The 24,619-nt window shown below is 37.0% G+C and overlaps 5 protein-coding genes; 1 reads left to right on the forward strand and 4 right to left on the reverse strand.

Moving 5' to 3' along the window:
• On the forward strand, window positions 1-848 carry GSBLH_T00003877001 (uncharacterized protein; the record flags this gene model as incomplete). XM_013042699.1 has 6 exons in its annotated part: window positions 1-81; window positions 112-197; window positions 228-308; window positions 340-417; window positions 446-510; window positions 542-848. The coding sequence occupies exons 1-6, from the start codon at window positions 21-23 to the stop codon at window positions 846-848; spliced, it is 678 nt and encodes a 225-aa protein (XP_012898153.1). The 5' UTR covers window positions 1-20.
• Window positions 849-991: 143 nt separating this feature from the next.
• GSBLH_T00003878001 (uncharacterized protein) lies at window positions 992-14,029 on the reverse strand (the record flags this gene model as incomplete). Its single annotated transcript, XM_013042700.1, has 1 exon — window positions 992-14,029. One exon carries the CDS (start codon window positions 14,027-14,029, stop codon window positions 992-994), a length of 13,038 nt encoding a protein of 4,345 aa, XP_012898154.1.
• A 5,002-nt stretch (window positions 14,030-19,031) lies between these two features.
• Window positions 19,032-20,536, reverse strand: GSBLH_T00006729001 (uncharacterized protein; the record flags this gene model as incomplete). The annotated part of the gene is given in 6 exon segments (XM_013042701.1): window positions 19,032-19,126; window positions 19,174-19,384; window positions 19,413-19,641; window positions 19,672-19,910; window positions 19,929-20,303; window positions 20,333-20,536. The coding sequence occupies 6 exon segments, from the start codon at window positions 20,534-20,536 to the stop codon at window positions 19,032-19,034; spliced, it is 1,353 nt and encodes a 450-aa protein (XP_012898155.1).
• Window positions 20,537-20,992: 456 nt separating this feature from the next.
• GSBLH_T00003880001 (uncharacterized protein) lies at window positions 20,993-22,769 on the reverse strand (the record flags this gene model as incomplete). The annotated part of the gene is made up of 7 exons (XM_013042702.1): window positions 20,993-21,416; window positions 21,445-21,555; window positions 21,585-21,745; window positions 21,777-21,928; window positions 21,957-22,284; window positions 22,313-22,675; window positions 22,707-22,769. 7 exons carry the CDS (start codon window positions 22,767-22,769, stop codon window positions 20,993-20,995), a joined length of 1,602 nt encoding a protein of 533 aa, XP_012898156.1.
• A 59-nt stretch (window positions 22,770-22,828) lies between these two features.
• On the reverse strand, window positions 22,829-23,419 carry GSBLH_T00006730001 (uncharacterized protein; the record flags this gene model as incomplete). The annotated part of the gene is made up of 4 exons (XM_013042703.1): window positions 22,829-22,842; window positions 22,906-23,011; window positions 23,042-23,344; window positions 23,375-23,419. 4 exons carry the CDS (start codon window positions 23,417-23,419, stop codon window positions 22,829-22,831), a joined length of 468 nt encoding a protein of 155 aa, XP_012898157.1.
• Between the last annotated feature and the right edge of the window lie 1,200 nt (window positions 23,420-24,619).

Below are 24,619 nucleotides of genomic sequence, written 5' to 3' on the forward strand. Positions count from 1 at the left end.
GAACGGTTTTGGGTAGAATCATGACGTGGGGTTTTAGACTATTTTCGTTTGCTATTCTTCTCGGTTTAAGCTTTTCATCAGGTGAAATTAGGAAAGATGAGTTAGGGATAGATCTTATTGTTCTAAATGACGCAAACTTCAGTTCTAATGTAATAGTCAACAGTTCGGATGTGTGGTTTATTCGTTTTTATGCTCCTGTATATTTTCGAATTTCCAGTATGAAATAGTGGTGTATACATTGTAAGAGAATGGAAAAGGACTGGGAACAAACGGCAACTTTGTTGAAAGGGGAGATCAAAGTTGGGAATGTATTTCAATATGGAAATTGTTGATGTGCAGTTGGATGCCACTACAGAACTGGAAACAGCCTCTCAATTCCGCATTCGTGGCTATCCAACCGTTTTACTTATCTATAAAGTAGAATTTTATATTATTTGTAATTTAGTCATCCGTTTTTATGTATGGCGGCTCTCGCCAAGCTTCTGATATGGCAGAGAAAGCAAGAAAGGCGTTGGAATTATGTAGTTGGTTTTTAGAATAGGAAAAGCGTATTACTGGAGAATGGTGGAATTCCCGATGGATTCAGTAGCTATTTGAAGTATGAGCCGAAAGAAAACAAGTCTGTCCAGCCTATATCAAAGACGAATCTGCGAGTCAAACGACCGAATCTACCCGTGAAAGCAGCGCTGAGCACACTTCAAATCTTACTGATGAGTCTGTTTTTGCTTATTATTATCTGTGTGGTCTTGTTTTTGCGATATGTTTCGATTTCTTCGAGAGAAGAAGGAGAAGATTTCGAAGGACCCGAAGCTGAATCGTTTTTGTCTTATCATGAACACAAACTGTGAATCGTTGATTAATTGATTGAATGTTGAGTGTTTGTTGTTCACTACGTGAATGGAAAAAGGAATCTGATGAAATGAGAGGAAATCAACCGAATTTAAAACGAAATATATTATGTAAGAAACAATAGAATTAACATGAAAGGAGATTAAGAAATACCAATGAATCGCTTGTATTCAGTGATGGCTGTCTGTGTTACTACTTGTACGAAGTTTGTCTCTGTTGTAACTTCGGCACTATCAACGATTTCAGGTCCCAGAGCTGATCGCATAATATCTGCTGTTCGTAGTAGCAACTTGTTAGAAACGGGCATGAACATAATCTTTATTCCTTTGAATTGATTGATCATCCCATAGATATCCCTCCATACTTGCGAAAAGCTCTTGTTATAAGCAATGTTATGTGTATAGTCACAACTATAATCAGTTTTACCATCTTCATGATTATGTGCATCTGCTACAACCAGAATCAAATGATTATATGTATTGTATGGGACCTGTTTCATTTGTCCTAAAGCACGAATCAATCCTCCTTGAATATCTTCACATGCATCTCCACCGCCACTTGCTACAAAGGTAGCGAGTTTATTTCTCAGTTTTCCAAAGTCATGAGTAATGTATTCTGCTGTTTCTCCTGTTAATGTATCTTTGAAATCCTTATATTGAACAACTTGACCAACAATTCCTCCCTTAGGAAGATGATAATCTCTTTCTATTTGTTGTAACTGATTCAAAATTTGGATTATATTCTCTCTAGTAGCATTAATATAACTGCCCATTGATCCTGTCGTATCCATTACAATACTTAAGCAGAATCTCACTTCCTTACTCTTGATTTCTCGTTTCTCCATTGGTGTCAAGCCAGGAAGTGTTACTCCATTCATTTTGATTCCTGAAGTTAATTTTGGATTACAGAATCGTTCTTCTTCAAATGCTTCCGTGTTACACAACCAAACTGCAGCATTGCTGATCCATCGGGCTGTTCCATCTTCAGTGAATTCCAAGAATAGTTTGGATGCAGCTGTATCAATGATTATTCTGCCTTCACTGCTTCCTTCCTGCTTTTCTTTCACCATTATCGACACATTTCCTTCGCTCTCCTTTGCAAATTCACGGAATCCAATTCCTTCGAGTCTCCTTTCATTCAGTTTGCAAAGCGTTCTTCCTTCGAAAATGCGAACAATGCCAAAATCCAATTGAGACAGATTATATAAATCAGTTGCTTTGCCTCCAATAGTAATAAAATGACCAGCTTCCGGAGTTTCGCTCTTCACTCTTTCCATCACTTTGCCTCCTTTTATGTTTTTATCTTTGTCACCAACTGCTTCAAATCCATAGAATTTCTTAAAATACAGGTCAGCTTCATAAGTGAATGGATAGTTTTCTAAGAACCAGAATACACCTCCTCCTCTCCTATTGAATTCGTGAACACAACCCACAAACCTATCTGCATATTGATCAACATCATCATCACATTTCTTTGCCATAATTCCATCTCCAGGAGAACAAGTAATAAATGTCATTCGATACCTTCCACTCATTAATTCATCGATAGCACTTTTATAATCATAAGCATATCTGATGTTAAATCCCTTTCCAATCGGTTTTCCATTGATTACTTTATCTCCAAGCTTCAGAATGGGAGAATATTGCACATTCTTCACTACTTGACCATTTCGCAAAACTTCATCTGTGATAGACTGGTCAATCACTTTACCATTTTCATCTTTCTCTCCTCGACACAAATAGAGAATTATGAATAGAATTGTATAGTCTTTAAAGCCTCCATCCACTCCCAAATCATATTTGCTATCATTGATATCGCCAATCCTCGTCATTGCATCGGGTCCATCTGTTTCATCAGCAAATCTAACATTACTCAATGTAGTTTCGTAAATACTAGGAATATTGCAAACCCGCTCTGTGATATCAACATAGGTTTTGTCAAATGTTCCATTCATTATCATTTTCTCGATTTGTTTCTCTGGCACTGCATTTAGATTCCCTTTCATTGATGCTGTGGTCAGATTCATAATTGTTTCAGACAATTGAATTGGATTTGAATTCCAAATCATTGTTGGGAACAAATCTTCAAATCCACACAAATACAAACCAATTCCAATTCCAAGATAAGTCATTTCGATTCCACTTACAATCGATTTGATTTCTGCTCTTGAATCATTACACAACACACCATTCGTTAACACCATCATTATAGAGTCGAATGATCGAGCGTTACAAGTACAGCAAGCATAACGAATACAATCAGGTAAACAAGTATTTTGACATGGAGATAATAACGATTGATACAATGCAGCAACAATATTGCTTTCCCATAAATCAGTGGATAATATGCCTGTTGCAATACGAATAATATGAGAAGTAGCCACCCACAAATCAATACAAGGCAGTTGCATATTACTCAGATTTCGAAGCATTGTGAAGATCGTGATCAATGAATGAACTCGGTTCGTTTCACTGAATGCAATTGAAGAGCAATCAATCACAATGCTAGCATTGTAGCTTCGAATCTTTTCACTTCCAAGCTTCTTGAAGAACTTGCCATCTCCTGTTTTGCTAACCACATATTTGATGTAGTTTGCCATATGAATCGAAGTTCCTGAAGTGGATGCAACATAGGCTGTTGATTTATTAGGAACGAACAGAGAAATGCTCATTGCATCAAATAGATTTTCACCTTGAATCAATCCATTCAGCTTTCTCAATAAAATGTTTTCATTCAATGCCTTTGGTTGAATCATGAGATTTTCGTCCAATATGTCGACTAGTTTTGCAGATTTTGAACTTGATATAGTGTTGATTGACACTAAAGATTTGTTTACCTTAAATTCGGTTTGTAAATCATCTTGAAGATCAAGAGCATATTTCATTATTGGAGAAACATTATCATTAGCATTCATCTTCATTACTTGGGCATCAAATAGTATGTTCATCAAAATGTTGTTAGGAGATTTTACTATATCATTGATATTCTCAATCAGTACCATATTATTATGGAAGTTTGCCTCCAATGATTTCTCAAGTAAAGTTTGATTTGATCCACTCAATGCTTCATCATCTTTTCCTTTTACGCATAACAAAAATAGCTTGGAATAGACTCTAAATACATGTCTCACTTCATCATCTTGAGACATCAATTGCTCGCTGAATCCATCACTTATTATCACCACTGGATCTTTTTCGTTAAATTGATCCTTCACTGTCAATAGATCCAATGGAGTTGAAGGCATTTTCACCACTTCTTCCATATCAAACAAAAACGAAATGATTTCACGAGTTGATCGATCTTCCATAGAAACATACACACCTTTATATCTTCCACAAAACACATACAAATTGAAGGAAATGCCAAGTTCTTTCATTACTGTTACCATAATGCACGAAATGATTGTTCGCATTCGAAGCTTATTCTTTCTCAAACTACAATTTGTATCGATGATGATATTGATTGTTGAATGAGGTTTTCTGCTCATACAATTCATTTGCCTTAAGGAGTCAATCACATTAACAGATGTACTAATGGTTGCTTGAGCAATTGCAGGATCAATCAAGTTTCTGTTCTTGCTAAGAATCTCCTTTGTTAATGAATCTTTGAAACTCGAAGGTTTAACATACTTATTTGTTGTTTTTCGTTTGTAAACCATTTGGAATATCTCATCCATCTGTAACTTATTCACTATTTCAAGATAAGCCTGATAATTAACAGACTTATACTCTTCGTTTTCTTTTAATTCATTTGGATTACTCTCATTTTCGCTTTCTTCATTTTCTTCATTAGCTGTATTATTCACATTTTCATTAATCATAATTACCTGTACACGTTTGCCAATCTTATTCTTAGTAGCATCTGACAATGTTCCAAATGAAATCGTGGCCTTCTTATTATCTGTTTCCTGTTGTGATTCTGTATCCATATTTGGTGAGATTGTGTACGCTTCTTCATGAACCACCTTACTGCCTTCGATCTCCTGTCTATCACCATCATTCACATGTGAACTCAAAGTATTAATAACAGAGTCCCACTGCAATGAGGACTTTTCACTGATAATTGCATTGAAAACTGATTCAGCAGCTATTTTAATGGAAGGCAAGATCAGATCATTGGTACAACCATTCAAAATTGATAATATCTCTTGTTTATCGTGATCGTTAGCGGATAGAATGACCAATGATAAATCAGAAAAAGCTGACACAAATTGGCAGAAGGATTTCGAGCTGAGATTCGCTATTGCTGTTGATGGATCAGTTGAGCAAACACGAGGGACTGAAACAGCATTTTTCGGTGGAAACTCTCTTTTAAACACTGACAATCCTGTATCATTCCATGTGAAACACCGAGCATAATTTGAAGAATTATACTCCGTCATGATTGAAGAATAAAAAACCATTTTGATTGCAGGTTTTGATACAATAAAGGTCCATTGTCCTTGTCTACACTGAATAGTTTCTTTCTTATTATCTATATAAACATCCACGCTACATGGGAATGAAGAAGGAGACAGATAAAACGCAGATTTATTGGAATAATATTTATCCGAGATACAGCAATCAACAGAAGTGACAATATGATTTGGCATTCGTTTTCTTTTATAACACAAATAGAATTCTTCACTTGCCAACTTTTCATTATCTGATGTTCTATATACATTGGCCACCAACTTGACTTTCTTATCCCCAATTTCATTGTCTTTCATTACAAATATAAAACTATTCGAACTCTTCGATATATCACAATCGTTTCCTGTCACAACTAGTTTCACTTCATTACTAGTAGTTAAAAAGGGAATCGTGATATGATTTCCATCTTCTCCAACATAACTTATGGGAAGAAAGTATGTTTTATCCTTAGGAAGACCAATTGAAGCATTCTTTCCATCATATAATACAACAATTACATCATTTAATGTTCTACTAATACACATAAGAGATGTAGCATGTGTTGTTTTGGGGAAAAAGTAATCTATAATAGAATCATATTCTTGTTGTTTCTTTGCATATTTGTCTGCCATTTTTCTTTCCTCACTCGTGACATGACTGTTTTTCCTTTGGATAGTCAAATATCTCTGATAATCCTTTTGATATTCACTCACATCATAGTTAGATATTTTATCAATACTGATAAGAGAACCAAGATCATCTCCATAATCGAGATAATCTTTCACAGTCCACTGTTTTTTAAATGAATCAAACGACACTTGATTATAGGGCAATAAGTCTAAACCGCTTTTTATTTCGATACATGCAATATAATATTGATAATAATATCTCTCTATTTCAGAATTGAAAAAAGAAGAAGGCTTTGTATATTTGTATAGGCTGCAACTGAATGAAGAATACGTTAGAAAATACACCCAAGAAGATAAATACTTGCCATAAGAGGCACTATTATATTGATTATATTGATTTAGTTTATATTGATCAATAGGAATATCATATCTCAAATGAAAATCGTCTCTTATAGTAACCATGCATCTCAAGAAACAAAGAAGTTTATACATATCCCAGTTGTTTTTGTGATTCCAATATTTCGAATAATAATCTAGTTGACCTATTTTGTTGGTATAATAAACCAAACTAATACTATCATATCCCCACTTGATACGTTGTCCTCCAATAGATATCTCAACACTCCATTTAAATGGTGCTAATGGAAGTACCAGCAAATAACCATCTTGAACAGGAACGCCATAGTAAGATATTGTGTTTCCATATAATTGAATCTTATTTGATTGAAGATAACTATTGACTCCTTCAGGTGCAAACAACGATACGGTAATCATTTGACTCCATTTAATTGCTTCATGATTATGTGGGATTAATAACATCTGAAAGTCGAATGGATGGTAGTCTTTTGATATTGTGTACCTAACTTCATGATTTGCATATTGGGGAGTATTGATATAACATGAAAAATACTCCAATCGTAAATTATTCACCGCATGCATATATGTGAACATTCCAATCGTATTTCTGTTTCGCTTTTCAAAATTCTCAATATATTTTGTATTTCTCATTTTTTCTTCAGCTATTCTTGTATATTTTTGAATCAAAGCCTGCTTTTTTGAGTCTAAATTATCGTACATCTTTTTATGCTCTGCGTCACTTTCCTTCATTCTCTCTTCTGCTTTTTTCCATTCTTTTTGTAACTTGTTTAATTCCACCTTGCAATCTGCCTGAGCAGTAGCTATCACTCTTGATACAAGATCATCAATATCTTGTACTTGTCTTATTACTTTGCTAAGAGCATTTCGCAAAATATCCACTTCCAGCATGTCCAATACTACCTTTCCTTGGAGTGTTCGTTTGCGTGGACAAATGATAGCCAGCTTATCTTCAATTCTCATTGGACAATGGCGTGTCCACATTTCTTCCAACAAGTAATTTACGATTTTCATTTTACTACTTGGATGTTGAAGCGATTGTTCCATTATTAGTATTTCACTAGGAATAGTAGTTCCTGGCTCAACATAAGAAGGAAGATCACATTTCCACCAAACATCAACTTGAGACACTTGCTCATAACTGTATTTGTTTAATCCTCTTTGTAAATCTATAGCATCCAAAATCAATGGAACTCTCAATACAATATCTTTTGGATGTTGAGTGAAATAGTACTCTTTTGTCAGTCTAATTTTTAACTTGTCGCATGCACTTTTTCGAGTAGTTTCTGTGTTATTAAATGACTTCCAGAAAGTTTTATACCAATCTTTTTCGAACAACATTTCAATGGCTGCTTCAAAGTCTCCTTGAGTTACATCAACTGGAGTTACGAATGGATATGCACAGTAGTAATCCAATAACCTTTCCCATTTCATATGTTTCATCTCCTTTTTCAGCAATACATTCAGCATTTTCAATAAGTGGGGAAGGAGAATTGATGAACTTCTGAATTCTTTTAGAATATCAACCACATTCAATTCCAATCGATTCAATACATCTGCATATTCACTCAATATGAACGGATAGTTTTTGAATGTTTTTAACTTGTAAATCAAATGAGATGTCTTTACTATATTTGTATTTATATGATCATTATAATTGTAAATAACATACTTTGTTTCAATTACATTGAAATTCATTGACTTATATGTTTGGCTATCAATCATTTTATCTCCAAATGCTTGCTGTAAATATCTTTTTAATTCCTCGTTTTTGCCACAACTATATTCCGCTTCAGTAAACATATACTTCATACTGTCATCATCATCATCATTCTCATACTCATTACGTCTTGATGCACATTTCTTGGCAGCAGATTCTATTGATTCAAGAGTGGTTAATATTTCTTTCACAGAGTTCGATTCCTTTATCTCAGATGGGAAACATTCAATTGACTGTTCGACCGACTGAATCTGATTACGAAGATTTGAACAATCAGTAAATCGAGCTTTCTCTCTCAAATGTTTTTCATTCTTCATTACATCCAAATAATAGTATCGAATATTGATGACTGCCTTCATCATTTGTTCTGTCAAATCACTTCGATCACCGTTCTCCAACATTGCAAATACTTCAAGTGCCAAATCATTCAATATTGTTTCCTTCATTAACTCCATTAATTCCTCTCTCCTGTCACAGATAAACAGCAATTCCAAATATATATATTGTTCGGTTGTAGGAATGTCAAATAACTGCTTGATTGTGATTTCTTGGTTAAACATCCATTCAGACATTCTGTATTTGCTTCTCATTTTCGGATCAATCGATGAAATCAAAAACCAACGACGAAGAACACCTGCATTATCTCCTCTTTGTTTTTTCATCATACAATTCTGAAGATTATCCATTTCAAGTACATTGATTGTACGATCCATTACATAGTAGATAAAATGGTTTTCAAAATACTTTATACAGCTTTGCAATCTTTTAATAGTGTCTTCAATCACAAATGCACTCTTTGTACTTGAACAAATCTTCTCCATTATAGCAATCATTCGATTCATTCTATCAGTTTCTGATAAACTATCTACACTGTCCAAATAGTCATATAATTCGTAATCAATAGATTTGGGGATTTCAATCTTTGAAACCAAAGCATTCTTCTTCGGTGTATATCCAAATTCAAACAAGAATGCATCTCTCTCTTTACTGTTTATCACTCGAATACACCGACGGAATGTTTTTGATTCTTTGCTTCCAAAATTACAAGGATCGTGTTTTGATTCATTGATTTGGCAGATTTCTTGAACATTTGCTTGAGTCGATATTGGATCACAATACACAATCACACAACGACTCAAGAATGGTCCAGTGAAGTGTTTCAATGTATTGTCCGATATTGTAAAGAAGATTCGGAATGCTTCGTCAATTTTCCTTTCGCCTTCTTTTGGTCGCATTGAATACGTTATTTCTTCATTTCCTGCTAATACCTTCAATGTTGGGTTTTCTTCACACAGAGAATTCAGCGATTCCATCACATCATTGTTTGCCAAATGAATATCTTCGATCACAATCCAATCTCCACTCTCCATTGCTTTCAACAGCGGACCTTCTCGGAATTTGATACATTCATTCCCATTTTCATCAATTCCAAGAGTACTTCGACCAATGAACACATCTGGAGAGCTTTCGTGATTCAAAAACACCGAAGTGCATTGTTTATCCCACATCAATGCCAGATTCGAAATACAATACGATTTGCCAGAGGGAGAAGAACCATAAACCAAAATGGCTCGTTTGGATTGTAAAGCAAGACTCAACTTGAATATCGTCACTTTCTCTGTTGAAGTGAAACAATACTCTTTGAAAGATCCTGAATACATTTGTTGTGTTTCAATGTCCCAATAACCACGAACAACACATTGGTCGTCTTGTTTGATAATATCAACTTTCAATGTCTCTTCCAGCTTCAATATCTTCTCGATTTCTTTTCTCTCTGATTCTTCATAACGACAAGCAAACACCAACCATAAAGCAGTTTCCAATGATAGGTTATTTCCATTGTTCACAATCTGATCCACTTTCAATACATCTCGAAGTGAGAATGGAATCGATGTCTTTTGATAGGAGTTGTAGGAATATTCAAACAAATCAAGAATCTGATTCTCTGTTGATTCTTCTTCCGATTCCATTACATTACTCAAGATTTGACGAGCTGTGAGGAATAATTCATTCAATGTGTATTTCAAGTCACGATGATAGATACAATACTTGTAGAATTGACGGGGCAATGTGCTGCGATTTGCTGACATGGATGCTGGATTCATACAGCAAATGATCAGCATGTTCGATGGAATGTTGATCACATCGCCTCCTGGAACTTGGAATGGATTGTGATTCACATAACAACGAATCAGAGTGAGTAATACTTCAAGCACATCTGATGGAGCCAAATTCACTTCATCTAATAACAATGCTATTCGTTGATCTGAGTGATCTCCTCTCCTCAATAGTTCTGTAATACTTCCATCTCTGAATTGTAATGCTCCATTCACAATCGTATAACATCCAAACAAACTATCAATCGTTATGGTATTCGAAAAATTGATTCGCTTATAGTCAAGATTCTCCTTTACGAAATAATTCTCAGCAGAAACAGTTTTGCCTACTCCAGGATCTCCTTCAAGAATCAGAGGAAGATGACTTCGATCTGCCAATACAATGGATGCCAATAACTGAATCGTGGTCTTTGTATGAAGTAATGGATGCTTGGATTGAAGACTGGATTCTATATCACCAATAACATCATTTGTAAATAGGAATGATAAAGTTTGCTTCAAGTCTTGAATCATTGCATCATCCTTGTTGCTTGATTGAAGGAATTTACTCACTTCCTTCAAATCCTTATTCTTCATTCCCATTTGAATCAGATTCTCTCGAGACGCCAAATCAGATTGAAGGAATCGAAGATAGAATGGAATCACCTTCTCAGCATTCACAAATTCCTTTCTCAGCATATTTGACTTTCGTAGAATGTGTAAAGGATAGTCATCTCGATTTTCAAACTCATATTTCGCCCTTTCTAATCCAGAATAGGCTTGACAAAACACTTGAATGAATTGGTCTTTCTTTGCAACTCTTCCATAATCTGGATCTTCGCATGTTACAATCGCGTTTACAGATTTACCAAGAATCTCTGTTTGAATTTGGGAATAATCCTCAAATAGACTAAACTCTTGTGAATCCAAACTAAACAGCAATGAATATATTCGAGGAAGCAATCGATCATTCAATAAATTGATATTGTTCAACACGATCGAATTGTTACTCATTATCGAACGGAGAATCGGACCAGGACGCATCATGAGCGATGATTCATCATCTGCCATGCCATGCAATAACCTCTTCAAGTATTCTCGATATGCTTCCATCGGAGTTCCATCAACATTTTGGATCGATGTTTGTCTCAAAATGTATTGAATGTCTTCTTTACGACAAACGGAAATCTCACCAAATGTGTGAGACATTTCCATTGAACGAGACATTTCCATATGAGCAGCATTGGGAAACAGCAAATGAGTCACTTCAAAAGCAATATCTGAATCACCAACCAATAACACAGGAAGGCGAGTTTGCTTGAAATTGGAAATAGAAAGAGTAAACAATGCAGATAATACAGAAGAATCCAAATCCTTAAGTTTTGAGTATTCAATTGGAACTGTTGTTTGAAGAGGACCACGTTGAAGCAATGAACTCAATTCATTCGTTGGGGATTTTATTGCTGTTACTGTTGGAGTTGACAAAACCACACTTGCTGATTCAAGTTCTTGCTTCACTCCTGCGTCAGCTGTCTTTTTCCATTCTTCTATCACTCTCTCAAGTAGTTCTTTGCGATCTTTTCGATCTGCAAACAATGCTGCTACAATCCAAATTGGATGAGAAGTATTGAAGCAAGTCTTATCCAGAGTGAATACTTCATTCAATGGAATCCCACCACTATCAATATGATCACATAATCGTTTGCAGATTTCACTATTTATCAACTCTTTCGCTTCATCACTCTGGATTGGACTCATTTTACAAATATCGAAATAAGCAGGAAGAGAAGGCAACGAATTCACTCGACGTGTTGTAAACACGAACAAAGCTCGGAATGAAGGATGAATTGAATGATTGATAAAAGCTGGATAAGTGAACTCATCAGTGAAAGGATCACAAACAGTATCAAGCATTTCCAGTAATTCTGCTGACATGTTTTCAGCATTTTCGAATATCACTAATTCTCCACTTTCTACAGCTTGAAGCAATCTTCCAGCTCGGAAATCACCTTTCACATCCACACTTCCCATCAAAGTGGAAAACTCGGTTTCTCCAGATACACTGAACACTTGATATCTCTCTACATGGCGTTGCTTGATGATTTCGCGAATTGCATAGGACTTTCCACTGCCTCTAGGTCCACACAGTGCCACAGCCTTGTTTTTGCAAATACAATAGAACAATCTCGAAGCTTCAGTCCAATGGCTTCGAAGGGATTGCAGTTCACAAATTGGTGGTTGTTTAGCGAGCATTTCAATCAGAGATTCATCCAATTGATATCCAGCCAACTGAGTAGCAAAATAGGCCATTCGATGGAGTTCTTGCTGCTGAAACCAATCGATTGTTTGAGAATAATCATGAATCAAATCATCAATTTCATCTCTGTTCTCATTATTCTCAAGCTTGGGAGAGTTTTCAAATCGCTTTGCATCTTCATGACTCACAAATACTTCCAAAAATCGATTTCTCAAGGCAGGAGAAAATGCCAGCAAACCTTTCTCAGATGTTGTTGCGATTACACGGAATTCGGGACTCATTTCGAATTCGGGTCTTTCTCGACGTTCATCAAATCGAACTACATGATGATGGCCATCTGCAGGTGATAATTCCAACACAGAATTCAATCGCTCGATCACATTCGATTTCATCAAATGCATCGACTGAAGAACACAAATTCCTCCATTTTCAATCGCTGTAAGCAATGGAGAAGGACAGAAACGAGGAACTGGTTTGCCTTCATCATCATCTTTCTCGAGTGAATAGCTTCCAATCACACTTTCTGTTGAAGAAGTCGAACTGCAATGAATCACTTCACAGGATGTTCCTTCACTCTGCATTATCTCCATTATTGCTCGACAATACTTTCGAGATACATATTCCGTTTCTCCAATCAATAGAACATGGCATCCAGATTCCAATCCTAGTCGAACTCGATCATACACATCCTTCCAGCATTCCTTGTCTAAAGCAGCTTTGCTGAAAGTAATATCCGCTTTGAATACTGGATTTGTTTTCAAATCTTCATTATATGCGATTTGTAAAGCTCGATCTAATGCTTTGCTTTCACCGATTTTCTCTTTATCCATCAATTTCTCCTTCATCCATTTAGTTCGACTACAATCTCGAAGTGTGTAATCCTTCCCTTTATCAATCTCTCTTCCAGACACATTCTTTCGATTATCAGCTCGATCATGAATCTCACACACTCTTCTTCCAACTTTTGTGTCTCCTCCAAACATCGCCGTTATGATATCCAATCTTTCTTCTTTCTCAATCATCGGGAAGTATTTCTGTTTCGTTGAATCGTGAGTGACAAAGCGGAAACAATCGCGAATTGCAGAAGACAGATTGCTTCGCTTGTATGAGCTTCCAGCAGGATTTTGAGTGGCAATAATGCGGAAATCTCGATGCATTACACGTTCTTCACTTCCATCCTTGCCTTCATGGAGAATCTTCTTGCCAAACAAATACGATAACACACTCTGAACCACAGAAGGAGGAGCCAGAGACATTTCATCCATCAATAGCAGTTTGCCATGAATGAATGCATCCGTGAAAGCTCCGTCCTGGAATTTGATCTTCTCTGTATCATCGTTCGTAATCACCATATCTCCAAGCAATTCCTCAGTTGTGGACGAAGGACTGAAGTTGTATCTCACAAAGGGAACGAGAGAACGTCGACAGTATTGTTCCACCGTGAATGTTTTGCCTGACGACGTCACTCCCTCAATCACCACTGGAATGTTGTATTGAATCACATCTTCCACGATTTGATTTCGAATTTTGGTTTGATTGGTTTCTCTGATAAACGGAGGATCTTCTTTCATTGCTTCCACATATCGATAAGCTTTCGATTCGATATACTCCCAATCCTCACTATCAGAACGTATTGCCTTTATCAGTCGAACATATTCCTCTGTGGAATGGAAAATGAGCACATTGGATCTGCAGCGTACAGTGATAACCATATTCTTATCAAGGGGAGACAAAATGCCAATCGTAGCATTCTTCACTCCAGAAATGCAGTGGAAATAGATTGTTTCAGGAATTATGTTATGAGTTTGAGCTTCATTATGATTGATAAGTGGAAGAATGAATGTTGTTTCATTTTTCTGAAGATGAGGTAGTCCATTGAAACTAATCGTATCTCCCATATGAACATAATCGCATCCATCAGTCAAAGCAGATTGAAGGGAACGAAAACCCTCCATAATCTCTTTTTTGATTAGCACCTTCTCGACCTTTTTCCAAAGTGTACCACTAGTTTTTTCTTGCTCTTCAACAATATTCTTTCTGTAAACCACAGTAATAGAATCAAAACTCTCAGACATCACACTATTGCTATTTGCTTCATACATCAAAATCGATTCATCATTTCCATAACTTCGCTGATTATTCTCTACCATTTCAAAGTCTTTTTCTTCAAAATCACTCAGCTCTATTCCTTATATAGTATATATTTTATTATACCTATCGAGACTTTAGGTTCTTCTTTTTTCGGTGTTTGAGGTTTCTCTTCCTCTCTTTCTTCAGACAATATGGAAATATCCTTATCATTCATATATATCACGAATCTTGCATTTCCCCTATTACTCTCTGCTCGGCAATAATGAGTAATTGTATCAATGTACTTTTGATTTTGAGGTGAATCTATCCATTTACTCGAATGAACAAGCATTACTAAGTACTATTCTGAATTCTTTCAGATTCCTGCAAATACCTTTTATAAACATCGCCAACAATTCATTGATTCCATTTGCTAATAGAATATTATCTACAAGTTAATACCATCAATTTGCCGTTACAAGGAAGACACACTGATGTAAACAACATACTTGATCGATGTCTACCATACTTTATGTCTATTTCCACATTGGGAACTTCATCTATTTGTTATTTTAGAGATGTACTATAACCTGATATGCTCACTACTTCAACGAAATCACATTTTGGATCAGAAAACACCTCGTTAAGTTGCTGAATATTCCTTGATGTTAATTTCCCTATTGTTTATATAATTCTTTTATATGCAACAAGTGCTGTGAAATGAGACTGTGGGAATTGAGTAAGAGGCAAACATTTTTTGTGATAATGGTTGGTTAGATACAATTGATATTAGCTCAATCCATTTCATTTTTATCACGCTATCCTATGAATAATTAAAAGCAATGAAAGCAACAGGAATAATAAACACACAAGCACTTGAATCCTGCGCTTTTGCCACTTCTAATGGAGTTGTCATTTTTCCATCTGAATTCAGCATTTTCCATTTCTGTTTATCAGTTCTTGGTAAGTCTTTCTACATATAAAAATACTTAAATACTCTGCTACCTCAACATAGTTTATTATACTCTTTGAATTTTGAGGAACAGTGCCATTTTTAAAACTGTAAGTAAAGGTGTTCTTACTCGATGCAAAACAATGAATTATCACCAATTTATATTTCTCAGATTTACTAACAGGCTGTGGATTCGCAATAACTGCAGAATCTTCACCTGGTCGTAACCCTCCATATGTAGTCTCAGGTCGATTTCGCAAAGGTACCTTTGATTCAATCTTTATCTCCGTTTTATCGTTTTTCGTCGGATCTTCTTTGGTTTGGGAATCGCTCGTATTTCGAATATCAGATGTTGTTTCTGATTGATGATTTATAGATTCTTCTTTGGGTTGGGAATCACTCGTATTTCGAATATCAGATACTGTTTCTGATTGATGATTTATAGATTCATCTTTGGGTTGGAAATCACTCGTATTTCGAATATTAGATGCTGTCTCTGATTGATGATTTATAGATTCTTCTTTGTCTTGTAGTATGGCACTTGAATTATGTTCGTTGTGAGGACTTGATGATACATTAGGTACAGGATGTGTAGGTGGTGCAGTACCTTTATATTTAATTGATGCATTTGTTTCTGCATTCTTTTCCTCGTCAGCATTTTTCATTTTCTGGGTTGAACTGGTATCACCCGCAGATTTTATATAGGGTTTATGTAGAGCTGAAGGAACAGATGGTGTTGTAGTCATTGGAGGTTTGTAATTTTTCTTCTTCCATACTAATTGTAATTAATCTTTCAGTACTGGCTTACTTTCAAACTTCAAAGGTTTTGCTGGATCCAAAGATGATGATAAACCATCTGCACTGATTGATTGCATATTTTCTGTATTTACAATAACTAACTGCTTAAGAATGATGTTCTTTAACTGTCTTTCATGAACATTCTACTCGTAACTGTATGACATTGTTATCCTACTAGCCAATGCTCATCTAGATAATCTTTAAGAGCTTTATTCTCTTCGAACTTATATTGTCTTTCCTCGTTTTTAATCTTATCAAAGAGAATAACGACCTTTTCTGAAACAGCAGTAGTCTCAACTAATATAAATATACGATAATAAATAGTTACTTGTTAGTTTACTACCTGTTTTCACACCTTGATAATGTAATGATTCTTCGAGTTTGATTGGAGTTCCGTTCTCTAACAAAAGACAGTATTCGTCGGTTTTGTAGCCTAGTGAAAGCATTATTTCATTTCCTGTTGTATCTTGAAGAAATTCTATATGATATGGAGTTGATAGTGGTTGTTTTGATTTGTCTATAATATCTATACTGATTGTCGGATTATCATTGCGAGTATATACTATGATACATAATGAATAACAATTAATATCCTACTAGTAACATCTGTAGATGTTGTAATATCATTGACAAGAACTATCGAGCTTCCTTTTAGAGTTACAAAACAATCATCAGTGACATCGCCACAAATGTCAAAAAGCAATTTAGAAATCGATATTGATCCTTCAAACTTGATGTTGTCGGTTTCCTCATTATCGCTATCAAACGCATGGACATAGTTTTCTTCGACCTCAATAGATTCAACCTTAGAGTCAGATAATTATAAATCTCTCACAGTTTTCGGTTCGTTTACTTTCCTGACATTATCAATAGTATCAACTAATATAAATATACGATAATAAATAGTTACTTGTTAGTTTACTACCTGTTTTCACACCTTGATAATGTAATGATTCTTCGAGTTTGATTGGAGTTCCGTTCTCTAACAAAAGACAGTATTCGTCGGTTTTGTAGCCTAGTGAAAGCATTATTTCATTTCCTGTTGTATCTTGAAGAAATTCTATATGATATGGAGTTGATAGTGGTTGTTTTGATTTGTCTATAATATCTATACTGATTGTCGGATTATCATTGCGAGTATATACTATGATACATAATGAATAACAATTAATATCCTACTAGTAACATCTGTAGATGCTGTGATATCATTGACAAGAACTATCGAGCTTCCTTTTAGAGTTACAAAACAATCATCAATGACATCGCCACAAATATCAAAAAGCAATTTAGAAATCGATATTGATCCTTCAAACTTGATGTTTCCGGCTTCCTCATTATTACTATCAAACGCATGGACACAACTTTCTTCTTGTTCAACAAGGTCAATCACACAGTCCGACAATTTCAGATCTCTTACCGTTTTCTTTTCATCTAATGCCAAACCATTCAAACGAAGGGTATATTTTGATAGCTCATCCTGCGAAGGAACATGGCCAATAAGTTTCTTCACTGTCGATTTTTTTAGATTCCATAAATAATACTTAGCAGCATTGTTGAAACGAATTTCTTTGTTTTTGTATTTGAATGTAATCATCACTGTTTCTACTGGCAATTCATCTTGTTCTGTGCTTCGTTGTGATACTACAGATAAATATATTTATATAAACGAAGGTTACCTCCCAAATTCGTTGATGTTGAGTTTAGGGCGCAATTTGACTCTAAGAATTAATGTTGAATTGTACTATATACGCTGTAATTCAGTGATTTCGATTTCGTCACTTATCCCTTCAAATGGAATCAATTCTTCCAAAGAAAGATTTTGAGTCTTGGTTTTTAACCTATATTTATTATATTCTGTTGGAGGTATTTTGAACTCTCGATACATAGCATAGGCTAGGTATTCGAGCTTCAAATTTGTGTAATAGGTAATGGACCTCCTAGTGGCCTTCCATTGAAACAGATACTTATGCACTTGACATATGGATAATGTATCGCCATTTTGGCACTGATTAGCCAAAGGTTGCATCTTATCAACAGGCTTTGTATCTTTGAAAAAATACAGGTAGCCTATATTCACATGCAGCTGGAAGTCCGTCTATATCTCATTTGACACATTACGCATATTACCGAAATGAACGTCCAAAGGTCGAGTAGAGTATGCCTCGGACCAATGTCATATGCCCTTTTTGTTTCACCAATACATAGACTTATCTGCATTGTTTTTATAAAGAAACACACAAATCCATTCTCAGTTTATTCACTGGTACAGTACACAATAGTTTGATATTACTTTATATATTTTGAATGGGCTTTGGTTATTATATATAGCTATGGCCTCACATCTTCCCTTTTCTATTAATTGCGCAGTTTAGTGAAAAAGCGCTCTTTAGCATCGTTAGCTACACTTATTCCTTCTTCACTTCTCGTTTTGAGCTAAATTTGGCTTTTACCATCCTGGCTGATTCTGCTGTCTATTTTTCGTGCTCTACTCTGTATTCGTGTATATACTCATTTTTAATATGTCTATTATGCTCCAATTCAAGTTTGATTATTCTGGTAAGACATTTCTCTATTTTTAGTTTTTTCTGTACTATTTGAACATAATTAAAGCAATTTAATCACTTATTTTTGTTAACAATTAGAGAATAGTGAAATGGGGACAACAACTCGCTGGGAGTAAAACTCATCATTATCGATGCTCTCTAGCTGCTGTAGAATGAGATCTTCTTGTTTCAAAACAGATTGGACAGAGAGGTTGACTTTTTTGGCTGCTACCTTGGCAGTAGGATGTGCCATGAATCCCACGGTTCTAGTCTCTGTGATAGTCCGATATTCGGTCGAGAATAGTTCCTGAACGTTACTATCGATTTCCCAGAGCTACATTCACAATATTACTAGGTGATGGAGACCACACTTTCTGAAGCGCGATCTTCATGCAACGGACGATCGAAAAGAGTGATATGATAAACAGAATGATCAACAACGATAACTAGCCATCATTTCGCATATGCAAAACAACAGGATTTGAAATCAAACCTAGAAAAGATCCGTAAAGATCTTCACTCTCCGCTGGGAAGAAAGCGATTCCTGAGGTAACTGCCAGGGTAAGGAACCACAGCAAGACGCTGACAACATCAAAGATGATCAGCAATATAGAGTAAGCCGAAGAAATGAAGAAGATCTCAATGTTTGTCACGAGAACGAGAATCGTAAACGCTAATACACCCAAGTATGAAGAGCTGATACTCTACACCACAAAAACACTTCTCTTCTACCATATTTTTACTCACATCGCCCATTCCGTTAAGACCCGAAAACAACAAGAGGAATCCAATAATCACGAATCCTTCCCCTATGGAAACAATAATGTTGATAATGAAATTCTTTGTGTTGAGGGGTGGTTCAAACCATGATGGCTGGTAAAGCTGAGGGATTCGTGCCAGTAATTCCTTGTCCGAAAAAAAATCAATCGCTGCGATCGTTAGGATCGGTACAGATGTAAAACTACCGGTTATTCGAAATCTCAAATCGCACTATGTGTTGAAGAAATCGACGCCCCAAGATGGCATTAGCTTGATTCCAGAGAACATTGATAGATACGACAAAATTAGCGTTAAAATAGAAAGTAGCGTGTTTTTGTATAGAAAGTATAACACCAGTACTTGAAGTCGGTTTTCGTTTGATTTCCCATGAACAAACAAGAGTTTCGTCATAGCTTGAAAGGATGGAATGCTCACATCTGCATTGTTAAAGGCTTGAAGACCTTCCTTTCCCTTTATTCCAACGCCTACGTCGCTCTCTCGAATCATTCCCATGTCATTCGCACCATCTCCAACACACAAAACGTGCACAATTTGCTTGCCTTTCTTTCTACCATATTCTTTCAGAGACTGCGAAATCAGCTGCTTCTGGTCTTTCCGCATTCGAGCAATGATCACGGAAGGAGCGTCGCAAAGACACTTCAAAAACAAGGAAGTGATCGATTCGTTGTCTTGCTGAAACACTTCATCAATGAGATTTCCATCTATTAAAAGTGAGGGACTTTCAGAACGAGATTGAAGCTCTTCGAGTTTTGGAACAATTCGCTCTTGAAAAGGCAGCTCATTTCTAGTATCGATGCTTAAGTGTACCAACTCTTTGTTTATGTCGATCACTCCTGCAGAAACCTAAAGTCAATGATCGCTCCGTATTTTACAGCAATCGACTCAGCAGTGCTCGCTTTGTCTCCTGTCAAAATCCAAAATCGGATTCCAGCTGCTTGAAGACGTCGAATTGACAGATAAACATTAGGAACGAGATTATCACGAATGGCCAAAGCTCCCTGGATCTGCAGAGGTTTCTCCAACGCTTCTTGGATTTCAATAGGCGGTGAGGAAGAATTGGCCGAAGAGTGACTCATTGCCTTTGGAGTGTGAGAGAAAAAATGAATGGAAATACCTTCCAAGTCTTATAGTCTTCCTCTGTAATTTCCTTCTCAGCAAACATGAGACTTAGAATGTGAAAATAGCATGTAAGGCTTACGTACGCAATCCTCGCTTACTACAATCCTCTAGAAACTGGTTGATTAGCGATAGTGCTGGGTCGTGACTCGCAATCAGCGGAAGTAATGCAGAATCTGCTCCCTATGCTCAAGAAAGAGAACCAAAAAATACCTTGCATAGCAAGATGATTCTTTTATTTGCACGAACAACGATAGTAGTCCGCTTCTTTTCTGTTGTGAATGGAAACCACTCCAAGATCTCATATGATTGCAGCACTCCATCAGCTTCAATATTTATTGTATGTGCAGAGCGAGAGGAGAAATGATAGCCGAATCGAGCCGCTGCGTCCAGTATTGCCTAGCAAGTAATCCGTCTCATGCAATCGAAACTCGTTCATCCTGAGAGGAACAGAACACTTGAGTATTTGAATCACAGCTCTTCGATGGAAGTAATGACATTTCTTGCATTCTCAGCTCTTCATCAAATGAGCAGATTCGTATTTCTGAGAAAGACTTTGAAAATGAAGGTTCGATTTTCAAAATGGATGACTCACACTTCGAAAAAGATCGGCTTTGTCCCACCGAAAGACAGTCCAAAAATGCATTGGAGTCATGAACGGAGGGATTGGTAATGGAAAGTGCAGAATGATTCAAAATCATGTTGAGGAGTAATGGTTTGACGGAAGGGAGCGATGAACTCACTGAAGAATCCATTCCGTAAGAGGTTTCTCGGGTGCAAAACTCAACAACACACAGATTGTTCTCTGTGATGGTTCCAGTTTTGTCGGAAAGAATATGTCTAACTCGCAATCAGTAAAGAAAGCAACGTAATATGGCCGAGCTCATCCAGTACTCCTGCGTTCCGAACGTGAATGTGCTCGGATTGTTCGTCAAAACACTCAAGATCATTCTCAATGAAAAAGGATTGAAGAAGAAACCTGAATGATAAGCAACCACCGATCAATACGCAATTTCAACGCAAACATAGAGAGAGGCTGGCACAATCTGATAGCACAGCTGAAAATAGACGAAAAATGTTTGAATGAAATGCAATATAAGATTGTCATGACTGACATCGATATTACCGTGTGGCTTTTGATCCCACAGAGTCGACATGACCGAACTAACCTGCAATTCACAACCAAATAGACAGATGGACGGTGCAAATAAAGAGCAGCAAAGCAATGAGATAGATGTTGCACTGATTTAGAAGCTGTAGTGTTTGTGATTCCTTCTTGACTGGCCGATTCCGGGTCGAGAACTCGATTTTTGTGTTACTACCTACAGCAATGGCACAACCAATCACCCAATCTAATGATAAATTAATTCGTGAGCTTACTCGTGAAGACCACGCGGCATCCGCGAAGTATCACAGATCCGATCCCTATGTGCTCCGAAGCTCCGCTGCTCAAACGAATGATTCCATCGAATGATGAAGTGTTGGCGTTTTCGTTCTCGCAGAAGATAAGAGGTGACTCGTTGAGGAATTCTGGGATCGATAGACTGGCAGATACTTGAAGTGGTAAGCGATTCTTAATGTCCGTTTCTCCGTCAATGTTTGTGGTTGTGATAAAGCAGGGATCAGAACTATTACAGGTATTTGTTGATAGGATCACAAGGTCGCAAGGAACGTCTTCGTTTTTAAATACTTTGATGATGTCTCCTGCCTACATTACAGAATGCGAATTAAACTACAAGCACATCTTTCCACTGTCTTTCTTCCCATTTGCTATTCTCTCTGCTCCACACCATCACTGGGCGACTGTTACACTCCCTGTCACTTTTTCTGCGCTTTGCCTCCACAATCCCCATGTGGACGGCCTCTGCGCCGATAATTGTTAGCAGAGACGGAAGACTGCTCGGTAATCCATTTGTCAGCGAAATCGAAGGAATACATTGCAAGATGGACACGATCAAGAAGAAAACATTTGCTAATTTGTGCTTTGGGTTGAATACATCCCATAAATAGAGAGGAACCACGTTCAACCAGTTATACCTTGTAGTTGTGACTTCATTGGTTCCATATTGCAAATTCTCCAGAGTCTTTCCGCAATACACCTACTATCTAAGCCAGAATGGGGGAAATTACCTTCTTCGGGTAATTATAGGGTGTTGTAGTTTCTTGAGTTACAGATCTATCTTGTTGTAACATGCCAAGTATAGGTCGATAGAAAAAGCAGTAGGGGATCCATTCGAGCGAAGAAATATCCTTTATTTCTCGTTGACTGGGATTCACCCATCGATTGTGCGTGTTCAACAAACAGCTAATCTCCTTAAACGATTGCTACCCTTCTTCACATCCTTCTTGTTCAAACTCCGATACTTTGCGACGATCCGATCAATATCATTTGGAGAGAGCGCTTCTGCCTCCACCAGGCAGAAAGGACAAATAAACTACACATCACGCGACGATTCCGGGCCAACATCCTTCACATCAGCCGATCGCAGACATGACACATGAAAACCGCGCGGACATCGAGAGCAAAACATCAGATCGCCCGGAGAAGAACAGATCGTGCAGATATCGTCCTTGAAACTAGCGTCCATATGGTAGAACAGGTCAACGACGTCGGTAGATCGCACATACGGGAAGTAATTGTGCTTTGGTTCATCCTTCGCCACACAACCTACATGGACTAACGGCATTTTATCCGTGTTCTCTTCGAGACGCTTCCGATCTTCCGGACTATACCGAGTGATCGGGTTTTGAGGGGGATGGTCCATTAACTAGAAATGAGGATGTCCAGAAATCCGGACTTCTTGGTATGCCAGATCTAAATCGTAGTTCTTCTCGGCGATCATATCATAGACTGCTTCTAACGCATCGGCAGGGAAAAGCCCGACAAAGGCATCCAAATCTGCGTCTGAAAGTTTTGTGGGATCCCAAATTTTCTCGTAGGAGGTGTGGATTTGTCGAGTTTGCTGCGCCACGGAAGAGTCAAAAAAAGAAACGTTGGCTTGGTGGCGATCTCCAACCCTTGCTTGATGATGAGGATAGCTTTCTTCTTCGGAATCGACGGACGCGGGCTCCACATGAGGTATCTTTGGAGGCTTTGTTTTTGCAGGTTTATCTGGATTGCGTTTTGCTGATGGAGCAGACGATTGCGATTCCGTTTCGCCTTCATCTGATTTGTTACTGCTCGTCTTCTCGGTAGAGAAGAGAATGGCGGGGTGGTTCGATTTGATGTTCAGTTTGGTGGGGGTCAAAGAATTGGGATTGATGGAATTGATCGAGTTGTTTGAATTGGCATTGGCATTGGTATTGGCATTGGCATTAGCATTAGCATTGGTATGGGCTTTGGTGGGTGATAAGGTGTTTGTATTTGTATGAGTATTCGTATTGAGAGTATTGTTATTCGATTTCTTAATTGTATTGATAATGGGATTTGGAATTGTAATCTTAATTGTATTCGGTGCAGCACTTGTAGTGGTAGCAGTTGCTGTTGCTTTTATTGTTGCGTTTGATTCAGTAACCTTTCCAGTAGTTAATTCACTGATCGATTCATCATCCATTTCATTGATCGATTCATCATCCGATTCATTGATCGATTCAATGTATGACTCAGTGCTCGATTCAGTATTCGATTCAGAACTCGATTCAATGATCATGTCACTATTCTTTTCACTATTTGATTCAGTGTTTGATTCAGTATTCGATTCCGTATTCGATTCCGTATTCGAATTTATCTTAACACCCACATCTGTTTCCGCATTTGATTCATTCGTTTGTTCATCTTTTGACTCCGTCGGATTTTCGTCCTTTTTCGGCGATTGATTCCTCAACATTTGAGGACTCGACAATCCAAATCCTTTCCACAGCAGTTTCTCCGATTCTGCTATTCATTAAAACAAAAGAGAATTCCATTACAAATCGGCTTGAGGAAGTAGCCGCCCTCTTCATCAAATACAATCCACTCGTTTTGGATGTACAGCAAGGAATGGCCTTCGTGTATTTCTTTAATGGTGGTTTTGAGAAAGGAAGCCAATTCAGTGAGAGCGGAG

Source organism: Blastocystis hominis, assembly GCF_000151665.1.
Source record: "Blastocystis hominis, Singapore isolate B (sub-type 7) whole genome shotgun sequence assembly, scaffold_4".
In the NCBI taxonomy this organism is placed as follows: domain Eukaryota; class Bigyra; order Opalinata; family Blastocystidae; genus Blastocystis; species Blastocystis hominis.